Consider the following 27,951-nt stretch of genomic DNA (forward strand, 5'->3'; position numbering starts at 1 on the left):
AATTATAGAAAAAGTAACTTTATAATGAATTATTATAAAGTCTGTAATTTAAGCTTACCAAGGCCAAAGTGACCAAGTTTAGACTCCTCTTGGTAAAGCCAATCATCCCCTAGCCTCTGTAATTGCTTGCAGAGATGGCTAACAGGCAAAACTATGCAACCGAGTGATCACAGGAAAAATGGGGACATTACACTAGCAAGCGATATAGTTCACTTCGGTGCCACACACTTCACTCTTCAGTGGTTATGCCAATGTTGTCTCTATACAACCAAGGTCACAACCGATAGCCCTCATGGTAACATTGTAGATTACTTGAACTTCCAAACACACAAAACTCACAACATACACTTCAAACAAATACATAGCACAATGATAGAAAACGCTTTTCAGGTGATGCAAAATTGCTAAACCCTTAAAGTGCTCCTACATCATTTAAGGAGTAAAGTTAGTTAAAGGTGAGAACAACTACAATTGGCAAGAGGAAGCAAGGGATCTATGATTTTTTTTGTTGAGAAAAGGGAAAGAGAACAAACTATTTGTATAACAAGATCCAACTACAAGATATCAAGCAATATGACATGCATCATCACACAATGGAGTGCAAAGAAAGATGAACCATTTGTGAACAAAATATAGTGGGTGAAATTCAAGATGACACAACAAACGATTGTAAAAAAGTCTTTGTGAAAAATTCCAGATGACACCAAAAATATTGTAGCCATGTCTTTGTGAAGAATACTGATGTGAATTGACAGCTATGTTTGCTGATTTGGGGGTCCATGCCATCTTGGAGACAATTGATTCCTACCAATTTCTTACCCACAAAATTTGCTAAGTATAACTTACTTGTATACTTACTTGGGGTTCCAAAACAAATTAAGTTTTGGGAGACTGAATGGAGAGAATCAAGAGTGTTATGGTGGAATTTTTTCAAATGGGATAGGGACACAAGGGGAGTAGGTTGGAAGGGTTCACTCTAAATACCCTCTCTTCTCAAGAAATAAAGTTTCTAATTGCAAGGACATTGTAATGTCCACATTTTTGGGTTCTCTTGCAGTGCAAATTGGCCCTAACCTTCTCGGTGGTTGTTTTTCTTGCCCAAGGGGTTATTTAATGTCGCCAGTGAGCTCAATTACTCTAGTGACTTCCAACTTCTAGTGCATCCTCCAAGAATCTCAGAGAGGTAATCTATTTTTAGTAAGTCACCCAGATGGTTCTGTTTTTCATTATTCTTCATCAACATCTCTCCAACGCAATCAATTTTTGATTCTGATGTGTTCCAGCAATGTTCCCAAATTTGGTGCATTAATCGTTGGGCAACTTTTGATGATTGAAGACTAAGGACATGGGATTAGATTTCTGGTTGACTTTTTTCTTAGAGAGTTGGGGTGTTGAATTCATATGAAAACAAAATTAAAAGAACAGGTTGCAGGTCAAAGTTGATTAGCTGGGAATTGCAAAACATTAGTGCTAATAAGACAAAAAATTAGGGAGGAACCATTATTTTGGAGTTTTTCTAAGCTACGTGGGATTTGTGGAAGAGAGATTTGAAGCCAGAGCCTAAGTTATGGAATCGAATTTAAAAAATAAAAAATAAAAAAATGAACACAAAATGTGGACTTAGTGAATCAAATGTGCAGCCATTATATTACAAAATTGGGAGGTTTTAAAGGCTCTATTTAATCATGTGCTGGAGACAAGACTAAGGTGTTGTGTTGGGGTTATCACTCATTGATAATATTTTGCTTAGCCGCTGAAGTATTGGTGAATTTGTGAGATTCTTAGTGACTTGCTGCTGGCTATCTCTAGAGGCATAAAGGAGTTTTCTGGCGTGGTAACGCTGGATGGGATTCTTGGGTTGATAGGCGCTGATCTGAGGTTGTGTTGGTCCTTTTGAGTTTAAGCATCCAGTTTTGGAGTGACAACTAATATTAATGCTCACCAAAGTTCTGTTTTGCTTGAGTTACTTCCCTGCAGGGATGTGACATTTGAAGCTGTAACAAGGAATCAAAATGTAATGTTGAAATAATAATTCCATTGATGAGTTTGAGTGGGACGCTGGGCAACTTAACTTGCTCTGGTACTAAGCGATAGTGAAAGACTGAAGTTCCAGTTTAAGCCACCACTGGAAATACAAATGAACAGTGGAGGATGTACCTTCATTTCTGAGATAGTTGTAATCTCCAAATCCTACAGACTGGGCAGGGAAATCAGATAGCAGATTGTGGAAATTGAGGCACTGAAATCAGTTATTGGGTGGCTTTTTCTGTTACTCTGGATTGCTCGTCTGTATCCCTGTTTGCTGGGCACTCAAAACTCCAGATGTTTTTCCTGCTGGGCTTTTAGAAGAAAAGCTTTAAAGAGGTTTTGAACATTTCTTCTGCACTGTTATTCATGGTCTTAGGTGAGCATCATTCATTGTATATAAGCTATGGTTCTAAGTGAGATACTTCTGTTATGACAGCAAAAATTGTTTTAAAATCTGATTTCTTTGTCAATTAATTAATTGCATCTATTGTGAATTCCCCTTGTGAATGTTCATTGTTAAAGGTAATGAATGTTATATGAAGTATGAACACTTGCAAAGACCCACAAAACATTAAAGACAAACAAAGAACTAAAACTATCATCATACATGCACTGTTTGACATTATTCCTGAATACTAAACCTTTGAGAAGTGGAAAGGAGAATTGCAAAAAGTTTAGTGCAAAACAGAGGTAGCTTATTACAGACATTCCTCTTCCCCTTCTCTGATTTTGGAAGGCAACTTTTCTACTGCCTGAAAAGAAAATTCAAGGGAACGGCTTATAAGTTCTGATAATGAAATCCCAATGACAATGTTCAAAGAAAATGGCTTGCCAACCAAAGTGGAGGTGGAAATTTTGAAGAAGATGGAGGACACTTGAATTTTGAAAAGCCTGAGAAAGGATTTTTTGGAAGATAAAGCAAAGACCCTGTTAAAGATAAAATGAAGATTGACATTTAGGCTTAGACAGTCCATGACAAATATATTTAATGTCTTCAGAGAAACATTGCATGAAGAGGAGTATATAATGTGGATCGAGAGGAAACTCCATCAAAATATTGCTAATTTCACAGCTCTTGCAATTGGCCATGCACTTCCTGCCTGAGATTTTCCACTCATATTGGGATTGTCAGACCAGACATGAAGAATTGCCATATGAAGTCTGAAATTTGATGTGGGTGCTGGGCAACCAGAATGAGTAGACTTTTGTATTCAAGAAGCAAGTGAAAAATGACAGGGATCTTCTGGAAAGTTAATTTTTTTAATGAGATGAGCTCCACAATGATAGGTTATTTGTGAATGTTTCTTTTCCAGCATCGAAAACAATACTTAGTAAGACTGTTTTGAACATTGAAACCATTGAGGCTATATGATTTCAGAAGTAAAAATCCAGAAACAGGAATAACTACCGTGTTCTTATTTGCAGTTAAGATAATACAATTTTAGTTTGTTGCTCTTAAAAACACAAAGTTCTAGAAGAAAATATTTGTACGTGGAAAGAAAGAAACCACAAGAGGAACAGTCATCAATATAAAATATTTTGGTATGTCTATATATGCTACAAGGAATATATTCACAATTAATTCTAATATTGATATGTTGAATACATTTCTTAGTATCTTACAATACCCAAATGTGATTCTTTTCATACATTTTTAAATATAGTGATGAAAAATAAGATCTTCAAGTCAGTAATAATGCTTACAGGCAAACGATCCCATACAAGCCTAGCATCATCTGGCTTCAGATGATAGTAGGCAGAGCCAAAAGCAGTTGCAGCAACTCCCACGTAAAAAATTGCCCAACTCCACACTTCTCCTTGTAAACTGAAAACATGGAAAAACAAAAACATAAAATTCTAAAGACGTTGAAAATGATCTCGATCTGAAATCAAAGGAAGAAATGAATCCTACCTTAAATCAAAATAATTTCCTCGGAGACAAAGTACAAGTCCAATGACACCAATGATCAAAAAAGGGAAGTTTGATATCACATTCAGAGTATTGGGCACCCCTATAACACAAACATGAATACTTGTCAAAATATTTCCAGAAAATTTGTACATTGTAATAAATTATCAAGACAATTTACGAGAACTATATCCAAATATCACCATTAAAAAGTTCAAAGGACATAAGTATTCATGGAAAAACTTTTCACAGCCATATACATTCATGAACATTTAACCAGATTTAGGAAAACATTATGCCTTGCAATCCCTTGACACAGAAACACTATGGCAAATAAAAACATAATTGACTCATACATCATGTATGACATGAGTAGTTCATGAAAGACAAATATGGGTTATGAAACAGAAACTACTACCCAAATTCTATAATTCATCTCCAAAAAAGATGGCAATCCTCCAAGCATAACAGGTACAAAGAAAAAAGACACAAGGTATATTAGATACATTTGAAAAATTGAAGGTGATTACAAATGCACAAATAGATCGAAGTTCGTATCATCAATTATGCCTCTAAAGTCTAAACCAATAATATCGCCTTTCATAAGTAGTCTACTTGCAGTTACTGTTAGTGTTGTTCTAGTCATTCCTTATTATAGCTAAAGGTATAATGAGAGAAAACAATAAAACTGATTTGTTGTTGATTAGGTTGAGGTTTGATCGCACTGGGATAACTATGAATGGATGTTGTTTCTCTGCCAAGACCCTTGCAAGACATGTTCATGGAGGTCACAGCATGAACTTCATAAGGAAAGTATGCGTAGATTATATTTCATGAATGTTTGTGAAAAAGATCTTAAGAAATCTTTAAAAAATCCAAACCTAGATAGTAGGGAGGCTTCAAAACAAATAATATGTAAAATTATATGAAATGTGTTCATAGAAGACTATTGTAATGCACATTTTTTAGTCCCCAACCAATGGATACTCATTTAAATGTATCTAGAAGCAAAAAAGTAGAGTCAATTTGAGTGCTTCTAGTAGAAAACTGTGTATATATTTTTTGAGCCAACATTTCAGATCACAGTGCATGATCCATCATCACCTATTACACTCAGCGATCCATCATCAAGTGATATCGGATTACGAAATGTGATCTTAAACATTGACACAAAAATGCTTAGACAATTTTCTACCAAAAGCACTCAAATTTCACATACATGGATCATAAATTGTGATCCAAAACGTTGGCACAAAATCACTTACACAGTTTCTACCAGAAGCACTCAAATTTATTTAAATGGATTGTCAAAATATCATGTAGATTGAAAAAATAGAGTGCTTGGATCTTCCAAAGTATACCTTACAAATTCTAAACAAAGAACCATACAAGGACATCATTGCATTTGTATTAGGACATCTTCACTCACAATACTAAATATGCAAAAAAAATTCAATCCTTTTCTATGGTGAATATGCCTCTACAGAAGGAAAATCAATCAACAAATGTAAATTGTGTATATATACATCTCTCTAGATAAGATTAAAAAACTGGGGAAATGAGTAAATAGTCAATAATGAAAACAGCGAGAGAACAGTAAACCATCCCCTTTACGCCACAGACATTGGTAATTCAAAAATTATTAAAAAAAAATAGAAAAACATAGAGAAATACTAACTTGATTAATATACACACCAAAATTAGTAGAGATTATGTCTTTCTATGAAACGTAACAATTTCTTATTGCATTCCATATATATATGCATTATCAAGGATTAATATTCACAAAACAGGCGTACATGTGTACAATCACAAAACAAGATGTAAAATCGAGAAAAAACTTAGTTATCAAATGTATTTAAAATCATTATCATGTGACCATATCAAACCTGAACATGACATTGTTCCAAGAATAGTTATAGATGTCTCAATCTCACAAGGTACATAAAGGGACTTTTTAATGACTATGGCAGAAAAAATATCATTAGTAAGGCCTTTAATGTGTTCTTTGCTCTTATGAGATGCAAGGCAAAGACTAGAATACACATTTCCAACATCTACTTCAAATGTAAGAATCCATTGGTGCTCCACTTCTCCAAAGCCATGATAATTTTTGTTATCTATGAAAGAACACGAATAGCCACTATTTGCAAATTTGGAGACTTGCAAATTTCTCAAGAAAGGCATAAGTTTAAAGTCCTCTATTCCACCAGCAGAGTTTAGTTTAGTTTAGCCCTATTGAATCCCCACTATAGAGGATAGGGACCTGCCAAGATCTCTGGAGGTAGGGCTGCTCTTTATTCAAATGGATGCATAGAGGTCGGGGCAATCAATGTTTCAATAAATCCTTAACTAGTTATTTCAACTAGCAGCGCGATGTCTTCCCGCTCTAAACCCGCGGCCTCTTTGCAGGTGCCTTCTCTGTGTGCCTCCGCTTCGGTGGGGGGTACTGATGTTTCTGGTAGCTCTAATGGAACGGCCCATGCTGGTGAAGATGTGCCCGTTGTGCCTCCTTTGATGTCTTCTTGTTGTGTTGACTCGGCCGCCTATGTTTCGAGTGCGGATTGCTCAGCTTTTGGGGTCTCTAGGGGATCTTATGCGGATCGTCTGGCTTTTGGAAGGGGTAAGGGATTTGCTCATGTTGAGACTAAGCCTTTTCCTGTTTGTCTGTTTATTGCTATTAATCTGGAAGAAAAGACGGTTGAAGAGATTGATCAGGTTGCCTCTGATCTTTCTTCTACTACGGTTATATGCCGGTTTAGGGGTTTTTGGCCCAGTCTCCCGAGACTCCATGAATGGATCTCTAAGCATTGGGAACCCCTCATTTCGGATTCGGTTTAGATTTTTCCTTTGGCAAAGGGTTTTTTTATTGCCAAGTTTGATAAAGTGATGGATAGAAAGATCATTCTATGTGATCACTTTTTTTGGGAGAATCATTTCCCTTTGATGATTAAACCTTGGCATGAGGATTTTAATCCATCATCTGAATCCTTTTGTAAAATGTCGATTTGGGTTAGACTCCCCAACCTCCCACTTCATCTTTGGGTGAACCAACTCCTTGAGGAAGTGGGTGAGGCTTTGGGAGATTTTCTTATGATGGATGTGGAGTCCTCTGATATCCTTCACTCCACCTATGCTCGTATTTTAGTAGATATTGATGCTTCTAAGGGGCTACCTGCAGAGATCAAACTTTCAATGCCCAAGGGTTTCTGGATTCAACCTTTAGATTATGAAGGGATTCCCTTTAGATGTAGAAGATGCTTCAAGACTGGGCATGTCGCGGCTAAATGTGATTTAGAGAAAGTTGAAGTGAAGAAGCCCTCTTCATGGTGGAAAGGTGCCTCTTCTCAACATTATACGGTATTCAAGAGCTCTTCTCAGACAGTTGGGCAGGATCTTCCCATCAATGGTTCTAAAGAGCCTGTGGTGGATTCTGCTGGACTTGTCCCCTTGGTCCCTGGGACGGGATCTAATACTCCTTCAGTGGATGTTGTTGATGGTGTTGTCCCTTCTGTTGACGTTTCAAATGGTGTTCCTACTTTGATTCCTTCTGAGCCATCTGGTGGCCCTGATATTTTACAGATTGCTGGATAGGATTCTGGATGGTACGTTTGTTGGTGCTGCCCCTATACCTGTTCCTGTTTCTATTTATGTTTCGGCTTCTGATGCATCTGTTGGAGCTGTCCCTTTGACTGTTTCTTCTTCCAGGGATGTGCCTGGCTCTGGATCTGCTGGCCCTGCTGGCTCTTCGATGTTTCCTGGCCCCCCCTTGGGCGCTAGGTTTCCTGTGTTGGATTCGCTGGAGTGGCAAGCTGAGGCTGCTAAGGTTGAAGAAGGCTGGATTTCAGTTAAAAGCAAACATTCTAAAAGGTCTTCGCCCTCTTTTGACATGACCCTTAGATCCCAAAAGAAGGGATCCAAAAAGAAATCTTAATGTTAGTTGTTTGCTCCAAGTTGGGGGGGCCTGTTGTTAAAACCCCTTTGGGCAGCTGCTTTTTTACTGCTCGTTTGTTTCTCCTTTTGGTTTTAGGATGGCCTGCAGATTTCCCATGTATATGCTTTTATTTGTCAGGCAGCTTTTCTTTTTGGAGGGGTCAGTCTTTTTCGATTCCCTTTCTTGGCTTTGTTCTGTCTCGTCTTAGCTTTGTTTCGTTTAGTGGTTTTTCTTGAATATCTTTAGATGTGGGTTTCAGGTTCCCCCTTTTTAACCTGCTTTGTATAGGGTTTCGAGTCCCTTCAAAACCTATTTTCCCTTATTCAAAAGCTAGTTATTTCAACTAAATTAAATAGGGAGGGTGGTTGGCAATCAACAACTTATTCGGCCTAGTGGAGTGAAAGTTTATGAAACAAGAGGTTAAGGTTTCTCATTGTCTATTCCACGATTGACATTGATTTTGGAGATCCTTATAGAGCAATTGTTGCATTATCACAAGTAATCTCCTCATTGACATTCTCCATTGAGACAATTGTATGAAAGGCCTAGACTCGATTATGTCATTAGAGAGTGCAAGGCGGCAAGATTAAAAAAGTAATTCATTTTGAGTCATTCTAGAAGTAGCACATCTTGAACATGAAAATGATAGGACGACTCTTCATTGTTCTCAATTCCCATTATTTTAGTCATTGATTATAGTTTAGGGAGAATGTATTGATTATAGTTTAGAGAGAATGTAGAAACATATTTGAGTATTTAGCTATGACTTGCATGACCCCTCTCATTCCTTGTGTGGAGCATTCATCTTCCCATTAATTGATGCAATGCGATTCTCATCATAAAATTTGGCATTGAAAGCGAATTCCAAAGCACAAAAACAAGTATTCACATGATTCCACTTGTCAATGTTTCCTTCAGTGATGTAGCAAAATCCTTAATATGATTTCATTAACAAACCTGCAATTTGTCTTTTCCTTGTCATCTTGAAGAGAGAGAGAGAGTGGTGCTGAGTGTGTGTCAGGCTTTTGTGGCAACCTTGAAAGGTGTTCTACGCTGATTTGGAGGGGGTTTTGATGGTTTTTTCATAGCTGCCATGACTTGCAACTACAGTATAGCAAAACTGCAGCAAACTTTCAGTCAAATTAGACTTGCTACGTCACTTACAATAGCTCATACTATGATTTCCAGACTTGTCATAATCATTCCAGCTCATAATCTGAAGGTATTTCACTAGTGTTTCCAGTTGGGTGTTGGGTATGGGTATTTTGGGCTTGGGAAAGTGACTTATCAGTGCTACTTTGTATCAGTTTTAGTATCAGCACTATTTATTTGTAACAGCACTTTATGACAGCAGTTGAATCTTGCTGATGTGTTTATGTTGAGCTTACATGTGGTTTAAAAAAATAAAAAATGAAGTTGAGTGTGGTTATTACAGTAGTATTAGAACTTGAGATCTTGTCAGCCTGTGCCTTAATCCTGTTGTACACCTGCAGCTATATCTATGAGTGACAAAGAACTCCATTATTACACGAGAGAGCAGAAAACGTTTGTTCATCTAGGTCCACAAAAAACCAAATTGAAGATCAATTTTTACAGGTTCCATAGCACATTAGAGTTCCTCTATTGACAGTGGCAGCTCATCAAACCACAATCCGCTAAAAACAATGGCAAATAAGGATAAGGGAACAGCCCGTTCAGATAATCTGAATTTCAAAGCAGAGAGAAAGTTTGATGCTATGTTGGACATGATGTCCCAAATGTTGGCCAAATTCAATCAAAGTATACCCCAAGTTATTCAAACTCAAATTCGTGAAACCAGTTCTTCTAACACCAACAATCAACAGACCACTAATGGACATATTCTTTGTGCAAATTTTGGATCTATGCCTAGGCCACTCCAACCTAAATTTCCATGTAAAAAGCAGGCCCAAGTTGTTCTAGAGGCCCAGATCCCCTTGGCAGATGAAGTGAGACCTGCCTAAGCAGAGTATGCAACAATGCCAACTAAGATTCGAAATATTTTGTTTCTGGAAATCAGGGAAAAAGAGGGGTGGTGAAAGAATTGAGAACAAAGAACCAGCTGTGCACAGACCACAACTTGATCACCACCTATGATGAGTTTACTAACAAGCTCATCGAAAGATTTGACAAGGACCCTAAGTTGTATTTTAGAGAGCTTGTACAATTCAAGCAATATGGTACCATTGATACCTACATTTCAGAGTTCCAAAGGTTGTCCATTATGGTTCCAAACATTACAGAGAGAAAACTTGTGGTCCTTTTCAATGAAGGACTAATGGAGCTAATTAGAGAATGAATTAAATCCTTTGACCTGCCTACCCTCCAGGAAACAATAAGGAAGGCAAGGAGTATGGATCTTGCTTCTCTAAAAACTAAATTTCCAGAGGTAGCTAAGTGATTGATTTATGGATTGTTGAAATCTGATAAAATTAATAAAATTTGGTAAATTTCCATCCAAGACCTTTCACCACCAGAAGGAAAGGAAGAATAATAACAAAGAGTCAAAATAGGCCAAAGAACTCTCTTCAAAGAAGATGGATTGAGACCTTAAAAAGGAGCTGAGAAAGAATCTTTGTTTTCCATGTAAGGAACCATGGTCGCCAGGACAGAAGTGTTTTGAGAAAGGGAAAAATCGTCAATTGGAAGCATATTCATTTAAAAATTCTGAATCAGAAAATTTAGACCAGCAAGCTGAAAAGGAGAAAAGTGAGCAAGAAGGATCATCAAAATGTTGATTTTATTGTAGCTGTGGTCGGAATCCACAGACCAACATTGATATCACAAAGGTTGTGATTATATTTATATTATTATTATGAGATAATGTAATTATATTATTATGTGATAATATAATTATATTATAATTATAATGTATAATTATTATATTATATGATAATACAATAATTATTAAATTATATTATATTAATAATGTAATAATTGGTGCCACTTGGAAGAGTGGTGACCCTTGGTGTATAGACATCTCTCACATATACATAATGAGATGTGTGATCTCATTCAAAGGAAGATATAACAATATAACAAAATATGCAGATCAATATAAATTAGAGTGCTCTGGGGAGACGAATATATCATCTATGGTTGGGAGGGCAATAAGAGTTATTGCCCATGGTTAATCAAGCATACCAGAAAATAACATAGTATCAGAGCAGATTCTTTCCTGTGCCTGCTCTTTAGTGACAAGATGGGTTCAACTCGAGCATAGAATCAACTCCCTGTTATACATCAAATACGAATTGATTATTACTAAGAAGCAAGTCGAAATACATATATGTAGTCAATGACATGAAATCGCAGTCAAAGGAATAATAAGAGAAGCGACTAAAACCATTACTGTTTCTCACGATACTAGAGAAGGCGACAGATTGTATGGTGGCAGAAGCTAGATCTATGAAATCGTGCTTCATGGAGTTGAAGACCACGTAATTTATATGGTGGCTGGCAATCTTCAGAAGACCACGTATTAATCATATAAGTCGATTAATAGGACAAAAGGTTTCAATTTGATATTATTATTCAAACCATGAATCAAAAATCAAAAAAAAAAAAAGAGGTAAAGAATATCGTCTTCAGACATCACATGGATAGAGTATCGACGGCAAGCTATTTGGTAAAGCGGTGACCATAAATAAATTTCTTGATTAAAGAAGCTGTTAACAAAACTATCGAGAGCTATGACAGGTTAACAAATAGAAGATAACATCCTTTTTGGTATGTTCCAAGACATATATAATTAAATATAAAAGCATCCAAGTTGATATATGAACAGTGATTCTGTGTGTGGAGTGATTAATAAATCAAATTTACAGCGACTTCAAAGAATATGGCAGTGTCAACATAAGTAGCGACTAAGTTAGAAGACAAGACAATGAACTGACTTCCTGATGAATTCAAACAACGTCTAATGAGACTACAGAGATTGATGAAGATGATTATGTCAAAAATGAAAGCATCGATTATATTGAAGCATCACTATTGATAGAAGCAAGCAATTATATACTATGTATTAAAAAATAAGCTGTATCGTCTTAAGACATAATGTGCAGTGATTAATATTATTGTCGCCGACTATACAACTGGTTGTTAAGGCAGCGATTGTTGTTTAACATCTCTTCAGTCAGCAATCATCTATCTTACAGAACACAAGGCAATGATTTGGCAACGATGATGAAGATTAAAGATAGCACTTAAATCATATGCAATTTGTTCTCCTGAAACAAGTGTTTTGTTCATGGATGAAAGAAGAATCGCGAGAATACCATAGACGAGATGTTATGCAACGCAAATATTAATATACGCAGTAATAAAGGGCAAAGAAATGGAAGGGATATTATGAAAGATAAATCGACTTCGTATGTCATGTCTTGATACAAGACAGTCAACTTCCAGTCTGAAGTTGATAAAGGATCTATAGTAATAATACAGCGATTATGATCATCTGAATGCAGTGAATACACAGCAATCCAAGTCAAAACCAAGGAGCGGTAACAAAACACTATATGACAGCAATCAGATCGGTTAAGGAAATGGAAAAATAAAGAAATAATTATTGTGAGGACAGCTATTCATAAATTGGAGGAATCGATTTATTCAGAAGACAAATAAGCAAATCGCTTAAGACAGGCAATCATGACTAGTTGGCAGCGATTTGTTTTGAAGGCAACTTCATTTCATTTGGTTGTGTTATGTGTGGGCTGTTGGTGTTTTGGCATATGGTGACTTTGAGGCCTCGCTGGTAGAGTTCATCGGCACGTGAAACTGCCAACCCATCATCATCCGAGCCTCACCATTATTTTGCTGAAAAATTAAGTTACAGATCTGGTACAGCAGCGAAGCAGACCTGATTCGCCCGCCATTGAAGACAATTCAGACCTGAGTGCATCCTTGGAACGGATTTCCTTTGCATTTTCAGGAAAAGTAAAGTGGCTGCATCAGAATCAATAAAGAGATAAGTATTTCACGGTTGAATAATGTTCATGCAATTACATTAGAGAGTCATGTATGCTTCTAGCATTGGTATTTCCCTTCGGGATAGATTATTTCTATGAACTATTTGTAATCTCTCTCTAAAATGCTTTCAGGACGGACCAAGAAGCATAAGAGATTGCATTCAAGGAAGCAAGAACTTGACAGCTGCTGCCATGAAATTGAGTCGGTGGCTAGAGACATCTCTTCGAAGAGGAAGAATCAACAGTCAGAGGGAGCCTGACATTTCAGTTTCAGAGGGAGCAGCTAAGAGGATGTGCTTCGGTTGACATCCCAAGATCTTGGTCATATTGATTCAGAGGGGGTGGACCATGTCAAGATGGTTTCTCTAGTGATCAGTCAAAGGACTATGATTCATGGGATGGAGTCCCATGGCCTTTATGCTGACTCCTAGGTCATGATATTCCTGGATAGATGAATGCTTGGTGAGCTTGAAATACACCAAGAGTAATGCAGACTCCAACCTTGTATTTCATGAAAGGTCAAAGCATGTGGAGATCAAGTATCACTATGTTAGAGACATGGTGGAAAGGTATGCTATTCACTTAAGATACATTAGTACTAATGAGCAGCCGGCAGACATTCTCACCAAGCCTCTCTTCAGAATAAAGTTTGTGTACTTTCGAGGTAAGCTTGGTATGATGGAGAATGAAGCCCTAGCTGAGATTGAGTCTAAGCATCATTGATTTAGTTATATGTTATACTAATGCATTCTTCTTTTCAAAAGATGTTTAAAGTGTAAACTCTTGATTAATGCATTTCTCTTTGAGGGAGACTTGAGGTGAAAGCCCTTATCTCCACCCTCTGATATGGTTCATGGTGGATGTCATGTGTGTTACGCCATGACAATACCACGTGAGAGTCTGTGGTGATTTTTCCTGTACTAGTGTGTTAACCCTCTAGATGAGCCATGGTGAACACTTGATGAACACAATGATGAACACTTGTGCATCTTACCATCATTGTGAGGTGACGATCTCACAATAATGGTTGATATCTCGTGTGGTGATATCTATGGATATGCCATAATGGTGGATATCATGTGAGGTGATATATATGGATAAGCCATAATGGTGGATATTACATGAGGAGATATCTATGGTGGATATCATGTGAGGTGATATCCGTGGATAGGCCATAATGCTTGATATCACAGTGAGGTGATATCTTTCCTTTCCACATATGGATGTAGCCATTGTGGACAATCATCACAATGAAGTGATGTAGCTTATTAAAGGTTAAGAAGGATTCCTCCCTAACTAAGAGGGAGTGTTGATTTTATTATAGTTGTGGTCGGAATCCACAGGCTGACATTGATATCACAAAGGTTGTGATTATATTTATATTATTATTATGAGATAATATAATTATATTATTATGTGATAATATAATTATATTATAATTATAGTGTATAATTATTATATTATATTAATAATGTAATAATTGGTGACACTTGGAAGAGTGGCGACCCTTGGTATATAAACATCTCTCACATATACATAATGAGATGTGTGATCTCATTCAAAGGAGGATATAAAAATATAACAAAAGATGCAGATCAATATAAATTAGAGTGCTCGGGGGAGACAAATATTTTGTCAATGGTTGGGAGGGCAATAAGAGTTATTGCCCATGGTTAATTGAGCATACCAGAAAAATAACACAAAAGAGTCTGAGGAAAGTGAAGCAACCCTTGCTAGGATCTCAAGTCTCCAAAAGAAGGATTCTTTCAAGGTAGAGGGATGTTGAAAGGGCAGCAAATTGTTGCTCTTAGTGACATAGGTGCTACACAAAATTTCAATGATTGAGGAAGTTGTAGCATGAAAAGAGCTTAAGACTAAAAAATTTGGAGGTTTTAGAGTCATGCTTTCTAATGGTTTCACTATGCCTTGTTCAAGGAGGATTCCACAGTTGAGACTTCTACTAGGCCACTATGAAGTTAATGATAATTTCCATGTTGTGAGTATTGGAGACACCAATGTTGTTCGTGGTATGCAATGGCTTCATTCTCTAGGTGAGATCACCTTGAATTTGAAATCCATAGAGCTGAAATTTCAAGATGATGGAAGAAAGATTGTGTTAGAGGAACGTCCAAAGGTGGATCCCACATGCAAGATGATGCAAAGAATATCCAAACATGGGTGAGAAACAAAGTCAAAACAAGGTGGAAGTAATTTCCAAACATTTGATAATCCCCTTTTTGACATGGACTAAGAGTTAGCATTTCATAAGCCTCTTTTTTAAAAGCATGTTGACAATATGAGGGAAAAACAGTTTTCTCATGACGGTTTGCTTTCTACTAAGAATCACTATGAATTCGATCATCATGGCATGATGGTTGACCTTGTGGGTTCACCACAAGGAGAGGAGTACTATTGTGATTTAGAGATTGATGGGGTGGATGTTATGGTGAATCGATGTATTAAACAAAGGTGACAAAGGCTCCTTAAATAGATTTACAAAGACAATGATTCTAAATGAAACAATCGTGAACAGAAGACTGGAAAAGGAAACTTCTTAAAGCAACTAAGATGATCATTAAAGAAACATTACGATATTTTAATACCTTCCCTTAATGGTCATCGTTCTAACTACCCTACAAAAGACATAGGTCTTTTGGTCACAAATGCATAGAAGGCCGTCCCCTTTGGTAATGAATGCATAGAGAAATCTGCCCCCTTCTCTTCAGAACGCTCTACAAAATGAGCCTGTTGTTGAGATCTTGATTCTGCAAAACTTCTAGAAATGACCAAGACAACCAAAACAAATTGAGATTCATCCAACCTAATGTTGGGAAACAAAACTGTTCCTCCTTGTAGCCAAAGATACCGAGAGTAGCCTCTCAAACTGAAACCATGATTTGGAGGAGAAAATCACCAAACCTGAATTGGCAAACCCTTGTGTAGACTGTTGCCCTAGCAACTCTAGGTGTCGAACAGCTGCAAGAAACCATGATTTCTAAGGAGAAAAATAAATCAAAACCCACAAATGATTTTTAAGGAGAAAATCGCACAAAACCTAGAAACTGAAACAATCAGAGAGTAGCTAGCACAAAATCCAAGACACAGATCAGCATACAAACTCTATTTTTGAGGAAGAAACGGTAAAACCCTTCCAAAACTTTTTAAGGAGAAAAATTATAAAAAACCCACCACTAATTTTTATGGAGAAAAATTAGAAAAACTAACACTAATTTTTTATAGATAAAAATTAGACAACCCATGCAACCAGAGAGCTTCCTGAGTGGGAAAAGGCTATGGAAGCTGAACACCAGAGTCTTCTGAAGAATAACACTTGGGTCCTCTCTGATCTTCCACCAGGGAAGAAGCCCATTAGCTACAACTGGGTGTATAAAATTAAGTACAAAGCTGACGGAACCCTTGACAAGTACAAAGCTCGTCTAGTTGCTTGAGGTTTCTCACAGAAAGAAGGCATTGCCTACAAGGAGACTTTTGCTCCTACAGCCAAAATGAGTACCATACGGCTTGTCCTTGCCTTAGCTGCTCAGTTTGGTTGGAAAGTCCATCAAGATGGATGTTAAGAGTGCATTCCTCAACAATGAGATGCAGGAAGAGGTCTACATGATGTAGCCTCCAGGGTTTCAGATTGCTGGAAAAGAACATCAGGTGTGCAAACTTGTGAAAGCACTCTATGGCCTGAAACAGGCTCCTTAGGCTTGGTACATCAAGATTGACAAGTACCTCACAGATAATGGCTTTCAGAGGAGTCCATCTGATTCTAATATGTATGTCAAACACATTGGTGATGATATTCTTATTCTTGTTGTCTATGTTGATGACCTCATTATCACTAGTAGTTCGGCACTTTTGATCGATCAAATAAACAGAGTTTGTGCCAATCTTTTGACATGACAGATTTGGGACTTCTGCACTATTGCTTAGGTGTTGAAGTTTGGTAGATGAGGGTAGTATCTTCATATCTCAGTCCAAGTATGCTCGTAGTTTGTTGGACAAGTTTCAGATGGAAGACTGCAAACCTACATCCACACCTATGGAGAAAGGGTTGAAGCTAACAGCCAAATCGGACTCACCTGTGGTGAACGAATCAGCATTCAGGCAACTGGTGGGCAGTCTCATCTACCTTACTGCTACTAGGCTTGATCTCAATTTTGCAGTGAGCTACATTTCATGCTTCATGACAGCTCCAAAGGCTGATCATTGGGTAGCAGCAAAGCATGTCCTGCGTTATGTGAAGGGCACTTCTGGTTTTGGACTCCTATACAGCAGAAGTCACAATCCAAAACTCTCTGGTTACACAGACTCAGATTGGGCAGGTTCGGTTGATGACAGAAAATCAACTTTTGGGTATGTTTTCAATTTGGGATCTAGTACAGTCACTTGGACTAGTAAGAAGCAGCAGGCAATGGCTCTTTCCTCGACAAAAGCTGAGTATCGAGGAATAGTTAAGGCAGCTTGTGAGGCAGTTTGGCTTCAACGAATGCTTTCATACATGCAAATGACTCAAGCAGGTCCTACTCCCCTTTACTATGATAATCAAGGGGTGCTCAAACTGGCCAAAAATCCGATCTTCCACGAGAGAACCAAGCATATTGAACTTCATTATCATTTTATTCAAAAGCTGGTTGAAGACGGATCAGTTCAGTTGTTGTATGTTCCAACGGCGGATCAGACAGCAAATATCCTCACCAAGTCTCTGAGCTTGGACAAGTTTGTAAAATTTAGGGGGTAACTTGGTGTAGTTGATAGATTGACCATTAAGGGAGGGTATTAGAATAATATCTTTTATTATTTGTTAATGGTCAATTTTGTAATATATTGTAAATATTTAGTTAGTTTCTATTTACGATTGTTTCTTTTTAGAAACATTGTTTTGTAAATTCTTTATAATGATCTTTCGATCATTCATTTTAATACATTCAATATTTTACCAATTACTTTTTGTAATAGTGGAGAGCCTCAATGTTGAGACTTCAAGCATCACCAAATGCCCTCTATATGAAGTTCATTTGAAGATAAAAGTAGTGCAACATCAGCATGTGGAGCTACTTTTGGGGTGAGTATCTATGCCAAGAATCACCAACATGGATTATTCAAAATTAATGATGACGGGAGAAATGCACCATAGGACATTATGGACCAAAATTGTAGAAATAATTCTGTTGTTACTTTTTCATACAGCAATCTTATGATTCCAATTGTCTTCTTGCAAGTAGATTGAGGGAGATTTTAAGCAAGATTTGGAGTTCTACTAAGTTGGTGAGTTTTTTCAGCTGATGGAATGATCAGATTTTTTTATTTTGTTGAGGATTTCCAGTTTTGTTGAAGTTGTTCTTTTTCAGGGTGCTGATTTTTAAAAAATCATACTCTAGGTTGCCAATTTCAGACTTGACACAGCTGCAATTTCATGCAATTTAAGACCATTCAGACACCTGAAATGGTTACTTTATCGTTAAAGATGAAGGGATGAGGATTTCAGCTAACCAAATGATGTATTGGATGGGATTTCAAGCACCAAACAGTTGTTTCTCACTTTCAGCTTGCATTTGTGTACAAGTGTGACTATCATGCTAGAGTTCAAGAGGTTAAAACAAAGAAGGATGACAATAACTTTTTATAAACTATCCAAATGGTGCAAAGAAATCATGGTAGTAAAATGCCAATTTCCTAGGAGCTTGTTGATTACTTGCAGAGAATTCTTTCTCTATTGGCTGGAGGTGTAAAGGAGGTTTTCATTGCAGATGTGTTGCAACAAAGAACATCAAGCAAAAGGAGTTACTCCTAGGTTGGTTTGGATCTCGGAATCTTGATGACAATTCACGATTGATCGGATGTTTGAGACTGGCAATTGCTTGAGTGCAAGCAATTCTAGGGAGGGGGGATTGTAACGTCCCCATTTTAGGCAGTATCGTTTCATAAGCTTTTTTGGCTAGTTTTTGAGTTTTCCCTTAAGCTTCTAAGTGTGTTGGGGAGAACTCCAAACTTCTTAGGGGATGCAAATTCAATAATTCAAGATTTTTATTTATGACAATAGGCCCACTTAGCAGTATGGATTACAATGACATTTTCAAAAGCATTTTCATACTGTTGAGGTGTTCTCGAAACTTCTTGGAAAGCACATCTACTTTTAGTAAGTCTTTGAATTGGCACCAATCATTATCCCACTACTTCAGTTTCATCATGGCATGATCAGAATTGGTTTTCGAAGCCTCTACAATGCTTTCCGCCACATGGGTGAAGTATTTAAAATATGCTCTTAAGTTTCTAATGTTTAATGATAAAAGATTTGCTTGAATGTTTTATTAAAGTTGCTTATGTATCCCCTCAAAAGTGGATGCCTAGGGAACAAGTGGGGGACTTGCACATGAAAAATCATTTTTATAATTCAAAAATTTCTTCTGGTGGGAAAATGAATTATTTTTATATTTTCAAATTGGCTCGTTTCCCTCCAAAGTTATAAAAGGAGATTGAGGGGGCTCATTTTGGATATGTGGAAGATTTGAAACTAAAAAGCTATCAGATTGAACCTTCGAGTTCTTCCATAATCTTTTGAGGACAAAAACCCTCTTTAGATTTCTAGTTTCGGATTTGACAGATAATCTCTAGCTAGATGGGTTTGGTTTCATTTAAAAATCACTAGTGTGCAAAACGAAGTTTCCAATTTTGGGGTTTCCAGCAATGAAATTTTTGATGTGTTTTAGTTGCAAGATATCAAGTGTTTTTTTCAATTTTTGAGATTGTTTGGCTTTTATGCTTGGGTGACTAGGAAAGTCCTTTTTCTGGTCATACCCTTCATTTCCAGGCCTGACCGTACCATTTTAGCAAGTATAAGGAATTTTAGATTATTACCACCTATTGTCAATGCCATTTCTATTCATTTTGTTGGTTGTACAGATCTTATTGGGCAAATTTATCAGGATTTGGAGCCATACCATTACCATTGCTGGACATACAGACTTCCTAGAGGGCTGGTGTGAGGGTTCTAGTCTGAAACGCCTAGCTTATTTGAATTCGTTCATCCTTTTTGATGGCATCTTGACTTTGGCTGTCATTCCCTAGCCACTTGGTGTTGAGCAAACGAAATTTTTAAGGAGTATTGAACATTTTAATTCTAAACACCCCTATTTTAACATCATAACCAGTGATTGTGCATAGCTGAAAATTATTAACAAACCTGCAACCTGTCTTTTCCTTGTCATCTTGAGGGTGTTTAGTGATGTTGGGTGTGTGTGAGGCTGTGTGGCAACCTTGGAAGGTGTTCTATGCTGATTTGGAGGGGGTTTTGATGGTTTTTTGATGGCTGCTATGACCTGCAACAACACTTTCAGTCATATCAGACTTGCTGCATCACTTACAACAGCTCATACTGTGATTTCCAAACTTGTCATGATCATTCCAGCTCATAATCTCAAAGTAATTCATTGATGTTTCCAGTTGGGTGTTGGGTATATGTATTTTGGGTTTTGGGAAAGTGACTTTATCAATGCTACTTTCTATGAGTTTTAGTATCAGCAGATTCAGCACTGTTTATTTGTAACAGCACTTTAATCTTGTTGATGTGTTTATCTTGAGCTTACATATTGCCAAAAACATTAAAATAAATTGAGATTTATTATAGAAAAAGTGCTGCGGTACACAAATGGCCTCAAAACAAACATCCAAGAAGAATTGAGTTTGGTAATGATGACAATGGTCGAAGAAGCCTATCAATTTCCACTAAAAGTTGAACAAAAGATTTGAACAAAGGCAGAAAGGTAGAGGAGGAAATTCTAGAGAGAGAACACAACGTGGCAAAAGGAGAACCTACAAGGAGCAAAACAAGGGGGGAAGTCCATACTGCAGAGATGAGAGGGATGAAATTTTCCAAGGGAGGAGTAACAAAAATTCCTGCTGCAATAACAAAGGAAGTAACAATACTACAATGATGGATATCAGAGGAATGATAGAGGATTTGACAAGAAGCCTTTCAGAGGAACTTGTTTCAGATGTGGAGGAGGATATCTAGCATTTGAAATTTTGAATGTCATCAAAGAGGGGCTAGCAAAAGAGTAGAGAACAGGGCAACAGCAGCATATGCGGAGGAAAAACATGTTGGCTGATCTGTTGGAAAACCTAAGGGTGAATCATTGGTCATGAGGAGAGCTCTATTGCAAATTGAGATAACTGACGAACCAACACAGAGAAAATTGTTCAGAACATTGTGCAAATCAGAAGGTAAGTGTTGTAAACTTACTATTGATAGTTGTAGTATAGATAATTTGGCTTTTGAAGAGATAGTGAGGAAGTTGAATTTGAAAAGGATGAAACATTCAAACTCATATAGGATGGCATGGATTCAAGATGATCACAAGATGATGGAAATGTTTGGTGAAATTCCACATGGAATCATATAATGATAAAGTCTTGTGTGATATTATGCTGTTGGATGCATGTCATATGTTGTTGGAAAGACCATGGTAGTATGATAGGAAAGAAATTCATGATTGAAGAAAGAACACCTATAGTGCGACCTTGAATGCGAAAAAGATATCTGGATCCCTTTAGAGGAGAAGCGTAAGAGTGAAGTGTGCGGTAATGCCAGAATCTATTTGGTGGATGGAAGGAAATTTTTGGACAGATTGAGACGTAAAAAATATGTGTTTTGCATTAATTATATGAAAGTACAGAAACTAAAATGCAGAGAGTACCACCGCCAAGAAAAAGAAAACACCAAAGAAGAAAGTCTTTGAATTTTTAATAGAATACCAAGACATTGTATTGGAAAATGTGTCAAAAGGATTATCACCAATCTGGGGTGTCAATCGTCACATAAGTCTCATACCTAGAGCAAGTTTGCTAAACAAAGCGGTGCATAGTACGACACCAACAAAAAATGCAAAGCTAAATAGACAAGTACAAGAGTTATGAGGAAAGGATTGATTTGGGAAAGCTTAAGATCATAGGCAGTACCAGCAGTACTAGCACTAAAGAAAGATAGAGAATGGACGATGTGCATAGACTCATGAGTTATCAACAAGATCACTATCAAGTACAGAATCCCCTTGCCAAGGATCAATGACATTATTGCTCGTTTGAATGGCACAAAGTACTTCACTAAGATGGATCTTAAGAGTGGATACCATCAGATCAAAATCAAAGAAGGAGATGAATTTAAGACAGCATTCAAGACTAATGAAGGGTTATGTGAGTGGTTTTTCATGCCTTTTGGATTGACCTACACGCCGAGTACATTCATGTGGTTGATGAACGAGGTTTTGAAAGAATTCTTGGTAAGTTTCTCATTGTTTACTTGGATGATATTAGAATTTTTTGTAAAACAAAAGAGGAACATTTGTGACATATTAAGAAAGCATGTCAAAAGTTAAGAGAAGAAAAATTGTTCATAAAAATCAAGAAGTGTAGCTTTATAAAAACAAATTTGAGATTTGTTGTTTTTGTAGATGGATCTAGAGAATGTAAGGGAAATTGTGGAATGGCCAACACCAATCAGCATTGGAGAGGTGAAATCTTTTCACGGATTGGCAAGTTTCTACAAGAAGTTCATTACAAGTTTTAGTGCTATTTGTACACCAATGACAAAAACAATGAGGGGAGATCATAAGGAATTCAAGTGAACATCAAGAAAAAAAAACAGTTTTGAATTGTTGAACAAAAAGTAACCAAACAACCAATATTATTCTTGTCTAATTTTGATAAAGTATTTCAGGTTGATTGTGATGCTAGTGGAAGTGCAATAGGAGTAGTATTGAATCAAGAAGGTAGACCAATAGCTTATTTCAGTGAGAAGTTGAATGATGCAAGGAAGAGATATTCAATATATGATCAGGTTTTCTATGCCATAATTCAAGCTTTTAAGAAGTAGAGACATTATTTGTTGCTGAAGGAATTTGTGTTGTATACTAATCACCAAGCCTTACAATATTTGAGTGATCAAGTTAATTGAACCGAAGACACATGAAATGGGTAGAGTTCATGCAAATCTATACATTGGTATTGAAAAACTAGAGTGGAAAGTCAAATAAGGTTGCAGATGCATTGATTGGGAGGAGGAATCCATTGAGAAGAATGAAAGTAGTTGTAATGGAATTTGAGGAATTGAAACACCGGTATGAAGATGACCCAGATTTTGCAAAGCCTGGAAAGCGAGTAGAGACCCAGTAGTGGATAACAGAAGCATGTGGCTGGACTATTTCATTCAAGATGATATGTTATTTGAAGGGAACCAATTGTGCATTCTTAGGAGTTCAATGCGGGAGAATTTAATCAAGAAGAAACATTGAGGTGGATTAGCAAGACACTTTGGCATTGACAAGACAGTAGCTCTAGTGAGTGAACATTACTTTTGGCCACAAAATTATAAGGATGTCAGGAAATTTGTTCAAGAATGTAGAACCTATCAAGTTGCAAAAGGAAGCAGTCAAAATATTGGATTGTACCAACCTCTAGCAATACTGGAAAGACCTTGGGAGGATATCAAGATGGATTTTGTATTAGGATTTCCAAGGACACGGAGAGGACATGATTTTTGTATTTCTAATAGTGGACCGATTTTCCAAGATGGTGCATTTCTTTCCTTGTAAGAAGACACATGATGTTGTACATGTTGCTAATCTACTCTTTAGGGAGATTATGCGACTGCATGGTTTACCAAGGAGTATTCTCTCAGGTAGGGACACCAAGTTCACAAGATATTTTTGGAGGACATTATGGAAGAAGATGAAGACAGATTTGAAATTCAATTCAATATTTCATCCACAAATTAATGGACAAACAGAGGTAGTAAAAAGGAGTTTGGGCAACTTGTTGAAATATTTAGTAGGAGATAAAACAAGAATTGGGCCATAGTTCTACTGCAAGCAAAGTTTGCATACAACAATTCAATGAAAGGACACCATTTGACGTAGCGACTAGACTACATCCTAGGGGAGTAGAGGCACTCAAAGACACCATAAAAGTTTCTTTCAAGGAACAACTACTACAACAACAATAGGTACATATTGAGCAAATGTTGGACAGAAAATTCGATGCACAACCAAAAATTGACAAGTACATGGAACACCTAGTGAAGTGGAAAGGACAACTAGTAGAAGACTCATCATGAATTTCAACAAGTTAAGATAGAACACATGGGATTATCTCCGAAAACAACAAGGTGTGAGACTCACTTTTCAAATAACCCTTGGTGTCTGATATAGGAGCATCCCAACAAATCTCACTGCAATTCACCACATTACATCAATTTGGCCCATGGCAACAAACAAGATGTCTACAACAACACACACAAAACATATTCAAGATTTGAGACACTTGGACCAATTTCAAAGAAGATATCACTAACAGAAGATCACAGTGCAAAGAAGCCAATACAAAGTTCATCAGGCAAAGTGTGCAAAACCCTTTCATACCTTGTGACATCAAAATTAACATACCATGAGGCATAATGGGACTAGAGTAACCTTGGAATGGAACCACGGTATATTTCATTGACTCATGGATCTTCATCATCAGAATCAGGCCAACCTACATGTTTCACTGAACATCGGGTGTTGGGGCATCTTCAGCCGACATGGATCAGTCCTAAAGCTTAAATCTGATATATAAACACCTCTTACATTCATTGTAAGTCGGTGAGTTATCTAGGAGAGTAGTAGTGTTAGGCTGTCAACAAAATCATACGTCTAGCTTGTTCCTTAGAATTTTGAATTCCAAATCGAATCTAGCATGTAAGCTTGTAATAAGCCTATGGTGGCCTATGAGCCAATCTATAATTTGCATGAGACAAGCAAATAAGCATGCTATAATCATTCTACTATTTTGAATCAATGGGAATTTCATTTTGTTCATGATAATTTCATTGTGTTAACTCTTAGTTGCACAATTGGACAGTCCTTTTCTTGGACCCTCCATCTATGATTGCATCAAAGTCCCTGAATCCCTAAAAGTAAGATTCTCTTGAGCACCACAAGTGTCAAACTTGGGGAAGAAGACTTCACACAAATGTTAAAGCAGAGCAACTTTAGACCAATTTCCTAAGGTGCATATGACCACCTTTGACTTTTGACTCAATTAATCCATGGGGAGCTTCCCTAAAGTGCTATTTAGATAAAATTATAGGTAATGGATATACATGCATCTTGCCACAAACCATACACAACACATAGTATACCCCTTTTCAAGTTGTCATTTTGTATCTATATGCTAGTTTAAGATGCAAGATCCTACACCATCTTAAAGAATATGAACTACCACATGAAAGTGTCTACGATGAGTTTCCTAATGGTCCCTAATGCTTTTGTGCACATCTAGACATGGAAATGAATAATAATATCAACAACACAATGTAAATTGATGCTTAAATCTAGTTGTTTTGAAAATGTTGATAATAGAAGGTTGAGCAACAAGCAAACAAGTGCCTATTCAATTTGGTGAACAAAGTCTACAAGTTTCAAATGCAAAAAATGCAATGACTAAAATCCACCTACAACACCTTAATCAAGATACTATTGGAGACTACACGTTCAAACCAACTAGCCAACTAATCAAAAATAACACCTTGAAATATACACATTAAACATAGAGACATTCAAATAATGTCAGATCTGCACCTTCAATCCATTCTCCTAGGATAACAATGTTTCATTATACATTTGGGATGAAACCCAAATTGCTGCAATAAAAAAATATCTTAAAACCCTTTGTTGTAGACAAACCTTAGTAGCCTAGAAGTTCCTTCTCTTTTGTAATGGATGGAAAATTAGGGTTTCGCAAGTTGAGCCTTGTAAACTAGGAAATGATCTAACTTTCCAAACAAACATTAAAGGAAGGGAGAACTTAGTTGATCCAAAGCACGAGGATTGAATGTAGATCAAGTTCTTTTTCCTTTGCTTAGTTGAAATTGATTTGAATGTACCTGAATGCTAGATCTAAGGTGAATGATGAAGAATTGACATGAAACAACAGAAACAGCAAGCTACAAATGAGATACAGAGCCACGGAGCAAAGTCTAAACAGGAGAATCAAAGAAGCACCCATGACAGCAAGTTCAGCCCGAAAAATGTGGGACCGTGTGGCAATTTGCATGCCGATCCTTGATGTTGGATGCAAACAGATTGGAATCTTTCAAAATCAGGATGTCGCTCAACATCTATTCCCAGAAGCTCGTCAGAAATTCCCAAGACAGCGGCGGTTTTCATCCTGGTCCTTTCATTTTCGCCTCTACAAAAGTCAAATCTAATCGTCGTCGTCTCCTCTACCAGAATCTTTGTCTATGGCTCTTGGATCTATCACCTACACATAGAAAGAAGGGAAATGATGTTGTTGATAGGGGTTTGCCTAAGTCAAACCCCAAGTTTGGAATTAACCCTTGAATTATAAATGGAAATGCTAAAGTAAATGTTGAATGATATTACCTCAAATCTGCTGCAATTGACAATGGATGATGATGCAATGCTCTTTAGATGTGATCACAAGTATTGATGCAATAACATGACTTGACATAACATGAACATGAATGACCTAATTAAACACACAAGCTTGCATGAAGATTGTTGTAGATTTGTTGCTCCATGATGCTAAAGGATATGGTGGGATGAAATTTTGCCTTGAATACTTGAAGATGCTTCATATGGATGCACGAATGATGGGGTGGATTGTGGATGATGTTAGATGAAAATAAATAAAAAGAATGCTCCTATATAGGGTTCCCATGGTAATTTACCGATTAGCCCAACCTCCAATGGTCAAATTGAGACATCAAGAACTGAAATCACCGAGGGGAAGTGGCATCGACCCATTTAAATTAGGTCTTGTTTGAGGAAGACCAAGACGCCCCAATCACCATGGCCTTGGGACCAAGACGCCCCAGGTGCCATGGTCCTAGAGCCAAGACTCCTTGAGCGCCATGGTCCACAAAAAACAGGGCAAACCAATGGGGGCTCAGGCTGCACAGCCTGAGGCATAGGTTCGGTTCTCCATGCGGACGGATGACACCAGATTCAAGGTGAAAAGGCTGAAAATAGACCTGGGAGAAAGCTAAGATAGGGCACACTAAAGTAGGGGCACAGAAGTTGGTGTAAATTGTGAAGGGTTACAATTTACAATGCTACATCTTCATTCTCATTGTGTCCAAAACTTGTTTTCCATCATCTAAATGATAAAAGGTTGTGAATATGTAGCATTCCATCACCAACGAACCATCTTGAGAGAAGATTCATGGTTAGTTACAACTGCAGAGATCACCCATGCCAAATACTTAGGTACCAAAATCACGCTTTTGTGAGGTTTGCAAGAACCAAGAGGTATGGTGAAGCCATCCTCTATTGAAATCGCAACATTCCTAAGTCATAATGGTATCTCAAGATGTACATGACAAGGAATGCCTTGCAAGTTCAAACCCATGAAATCCACAAGATCAACAATCAAGAATCGATCTAGAAATCCTTGAGAGCTAAGATCACCTACTTCATTAATGGCGGCATGGCCACCTTCATCCTCCACTAATGAAAGTACATATTAAGTAGTTGTGTTTTGGCGATAAAAAGTAATTTGGTAGTTGCAGTGTTGGATTGGGGTGTTAATGGTGGTCTTAGAACAACCTAGAGGTGGTTGTAGCATATAGGAGGTATCTTCAAAGAATTGCAAAAGCCTAAGATGAAACAAGATGCATGAATGGATGATGCAATATTTCAGGTTTGCACCAAAATTGGGATATGAACAAGAGAATGGCCATCCTAAAGTCCATAAGAATTCTACAAAGAGGCAATAAGAGCAATAGGAGCATCAAGGATATAAAAACTTGATGTCTAGATCTAAGGGAGAAGGTCCAAAAGCCATGTTGACCTTTGAAATAGGAAAAATGAGTGAAAAATGTTAAGGGAAGTCCTTGCACAGATATAGTCTGAAAGTGGATGATGGAACAGGATATTTGGGTGGAGGTTCAAATGTTCAAAGGTGAGTAAGAATTCTACGAGGAAGTTGGTGGAACAAGATGAAGAGAGTGGATGCTATATTGAAAGAAGTCCAGATCCACTAGGGAAATCCACAAATAAGGAAAAGGACAGAGGAATAGGAATTTGTGAGGA

General features: G+C 37.3%; 1 protein-coding gene across 3 annotated transcripts in view; it reads right to left on the reverse strand.

The window, feature by feature from the left end:
• The window catches only part of LOC131029581 (uncharacterized), an 86,092-nt gene that overhangs the window by 47,836 nt on the left and 10,305 nt on the right, over nt 1–27,951 (reverse strand). For 2 of the 3 annotated variants that reach the window (XM_057960107.2, XM_057960105.2), the window contains exons 2-3: nt 3,941–4,040; nt 3,733–3,853 (exon numbers count right to left, since the gene is read on the reverse strand). In XM_057960107.2, coding sequence (XP_057816090.1) covers nt 3,733–3,853; nt 3,941–4,040 — 221 coding nt within the window. Of the gene's footprint in view, nt 1–3,732; nt 3,854–3,940; nt 4,041–11,033; nt 11,123–27,951 lie in introns of all 3 variants that reach the window. The other variant, XM_057960108.2, reaches the window with a different exon arrangement.

Source organism: Cryptomeria japonica, chromosome 3, assembly GCF_030272615.1.
Source record: "Cryptomeria japonica chromosome 3, Sugi_1.0, whole genome shotgun sequence".
NCBI classification, from domain to species: domain Eukaryota; kingdom Viridiplantae; phylum Streptophyta; class Pinopsida; order Cupressales; family Cupressaceae; genus Cryptomeria; species Cryptomeria japonica.